Source organism: Berghia stephanieae, unplaced genomic scaffold (assembly GCF_034508935.2).
Source record: "Berghia stephanieae isolate SIO BIC M18660-M18661 unplaced genomic scaffold, UCSD_Bste_1.3 scaffold702, whole genome shotgun sequence".
NCBI classification, from domain to species: domain Eukaryota; kingdom Metazoa; phylum Mollusca; class Gastropoda; order Nudibranchia; family Aeolidiidae; genus Berghia; species Berghia stephanieae.
Window position 1 is genome coordinate 10,826 of NW_027628645.1, and position 3,673 is coordinate 14,498.

The 3,673-nt window shown below is 33.0% G+C and overlaps 1 protein-coding gene across 1 annotated transcript; it reads left to right on the forward strand.

Moving 5' to 3' along the window:
• Positions 1-2,632: 2,632 nt before the first annotated feature.
• On the forward strand, positions 2,633-3,255 carry LOC144962224 (cholecystokinin receptor type A-like; the record flags this gene model as incomplete). The annotated part of the gene is made up of 1 exon (XM_078895141.1): positions 2,633-3,255. A coding segment is annotated over exon 1 (502 nt), but the record flags the coding sequence as incomplete, so codon positions are not given.
• Between the last annotated feature and the right edge of the window lie 418 nt (positions 3,256-3,673).

Consider the following 3,673-nt stretch of genomic DNA (forward strand, 5'->3'; position numbering starts at 1 on the left):
ATAGGCTAGAACCGCCACTGTATGCTATAATTATTAAAATATATTATATCTATTCATGAATTTACAGATCTATAGGGATTTCTACAGCATTTATTTAGGACTAGCGGCTAAACATGCTCAAACCGCTTTGGTATAGATTCATGATTTTTGGGGGTTTTTTTTTGTCAATCCCATCTTACGCTATCTTAAATGTAACATACTATATTCATTCATGAATTAACATATCTTCATGAAATGATAGAGATTCATTATTCAATTTGTTGTGTCGATCTTATCTTAGGCTATCTTAACTAAAATGTAATTAAGTTTCAGTCATGGCTTTACATAGATCCATGAATTAATAGAGATCCATGATTTAATATGTTGTGTGACGGGATGCATTAGTCACTCACTTAGTTTGCAACATGTGTCACAGAGATGATTAGCCATCGTGATTGAGTGACATAGTCGGAGGATGCAATGTCCATTATAATGACCGGCCGCTCTAATGTCCATTAATCCGATAGTTGTCAAAGTCATTAAAGGGGGACTGGTCCGATCCTTCTCAATCCTTACTATGTACTTGTATTCACACGTAACTATCTTCTCAAAACGGTATTTATGTCGAGGTGAACGCGAAGATTAAATAAAATAAATAAATAAATAAAATTTCCTTTTTCATTCCACAGGGGAAATTTGTCTCTAGGATCTATTCCAAGGAAAGACTGAGGAATAACCCAGGCGTCAGCCGCAATACAGGGTACGAAGCAAAGAGCGTACCGTTGAGCCATATTGCCCATTAACATTCCGTAACATTAACATTCCCTATTGATATTAATTTATACAATTTAATTATAAGTAAATTCTTTCATTTAAAAGGATGCGATTTCTAATCTTGAACTTCAATTAAATTTATTTAGGCGATAAAGTCATTACCAGTTGGCTTATTAATAACTTTCAAAAATTCATATGTATTTACTCATATATTATTTGTTTTGAAAATATTCCGATTTTTTTCTGTTATTTATAACTGCCGACTTTATCTTATATTTTAAGGTCAATATCCATATATCATGTCGAAAATGAAGTCATGCATATAAAATGATAAAGATGTAAATATTCCAATTAATAAGATATATAATTTAAAAAATGATTTAAGGTATAAATAGATAAATAAATAATAAATAAATAAATAAATAATAAATAAATAAATAGATAATAAATAATTGAATAACAAGAAAATGGGTATATCAATAAAAAATATCGTTAAAAAATAAACTAACACAATGACGGCAAATTTCGGATGTCTCTTATTCCTGAAGTGAATTCTTTTTTTTACAAAATCGGATCGTTTTGAGACTCAATTTTCCTCATGTGTTTCATTCTAAGGGAATACCAGAATGTCACGCGCGTCACATATTACTATGGATTAAATAGCCTGGACTCCGTGTGACCGATGGTCAACCATCTGGACATATCCAGCTTCTATTGTATAATATACTACGTACTTTAGTCAATGACCAGACCTATACTTTAATTACGATAACACGTCGTTGGTAACAGCTGATTTTGTAGGAGGTCATGGCGATGATAATAATGATGATGATGATGATGAGGATGATGATACTACTTTCTATATACTACTACTACTACTACTACTACTATTACTACTACTACTACTAACTACTACTACTACTACTACTACTACTACTACTACTACTACATACTACTACTACATACTACTACTACTACTACTACTACTACTATAAACTACTACTACTACTACTACTACTACTACTACTACTACTACTACTACTACTACTACTACTAAAACCACTACTACTACTTCTACTACTACTACTATACTACTACTACTACTACTACTACTACTACTACTACTACTACTACTACATACTACTACTACTACTACTACTAACTACTACTACTACAACTACTACTACTACTACTACTACTACTACTACTACTACTACTACTACTACTAATAATAATAATAATAATAATAATGATAATAATGATAATAATAATAATGGACTCTTACCGAGATCCTGGCGTTTCAGATAATTCTGTTTTTAAAAGGATGACATTTAACATAGCTCTTATTCTAGATTACTACAATGCATCAAGCATGAATATCTCCAGTGCTTTAAAACAGGAACATTCAAGAGACATTTGACTCAAAGTTGAGTGATGTGATCAGTTAGCCGATTGGTTTATTGACCAAGTCAATGACGTAGTATTAAGACACTGATTAAAAGGATTTGGGTCCAAATTCACTGGAACTTTTGATGTTTTAAATTTTAAATTGTTGTCTCTTTAAAAAAAATTTTTTTTTGTTTTTTTTTTTTTCAGATCAACAGAGTAACAAGACACAAGGCCAGTATCCATGCAGTGATGTTGGATTTTATTTTATTCTAATAACTCGATTTCTTCATAATATCTATTTCTGTGTTGTATGAGAAACATGGCATTGAAAAACAGTTATAGATTAGCCAAGAACATGTTGAATGTTTTGTTTGGAATGGAGTGCATTGTCAAAAGTTAGTAAACAAACTTAGTTATAAAACCTTTAAAAAAGTAAGAATTAATAACGATCTAAAACAGACGTTCTTGAAATTCAGCGTGTAGATCTAATTCTCAAAAATGACTTGACTCCTGACACTAGAGTCGGAATGAAAATTTGCATCTTTTTGCAATGTAAAAACGTCATGCAATATCTTTGATTTGAGAGAGATATTAAATAAGGATAGTCTACAATGGCGTCACCATCCTTACTCGATGGGGTGACCTCCGTGGTGTCTGACGCCTTCACCGACTTCACCCCTAGTATCGATACTAACACTGATTCACCAGTCATTGGACTCACCAACGATCTCAACAGTTTATCTTCTCTACTCAAGGACAATACAAGTACCAGCAATCTCTTATCAAGCACCAATACAAATTGCAGCACGCCCAATATGTCCTTATCGCCAAATTGCTCTACCCGTCCTCCGCCGGGCCGAGATATTGGACTAGAAGTTCAGATCCCTATTTACATCATCATTTTTCTCCTTTCCGTGGTCGGAAATATTTTGGTCATCGTGACTGTTGTGCAAAACAAAAAGATGCGGTCTGTTACCAACGTATTTTTGCTCAATCTTGCCGTGTCCGACCTGTTGCTTTCTGTGTTCTGCATGCCCTTTACGTTGGTGCCACTGTTCTTGAAGAACTTCATCTTTGGAGAGGTCATGTGTGTCAGCATTCGATACATGCAAGGTGAGAGTTAAATGTATTGTTGTCGTTGATGGTGTTACTGCTATTCTTGTTATTGATGAATGAAGCTGTTACCATGGCAGATGTTTGCTCTTCTTTTATTGTTCTTGCTTTTTCTCTCTGTCTCTCTCTCTCTCTCTCTCTCTCTCTCTCTCTCTCTCTCTCTCTCTCTCTCCCTCTCTCTTTCTATATATATATATATATATATATATATATATATATATATATATATATATATATATATATATATGAGCCAAGGTCAAAAGGTGCCAATTTTTTTTTCTCAAAATAAAAGTGACATAATAGTCCATTCATGTTTCTATATGTGTAGCAAAAACCCTGTACTTCATGAATCAAAGGCCCTTTAGATAACTTTAAGGTCTAACGCAGAATAATATCGTCAACAATACCTATAGGTTGC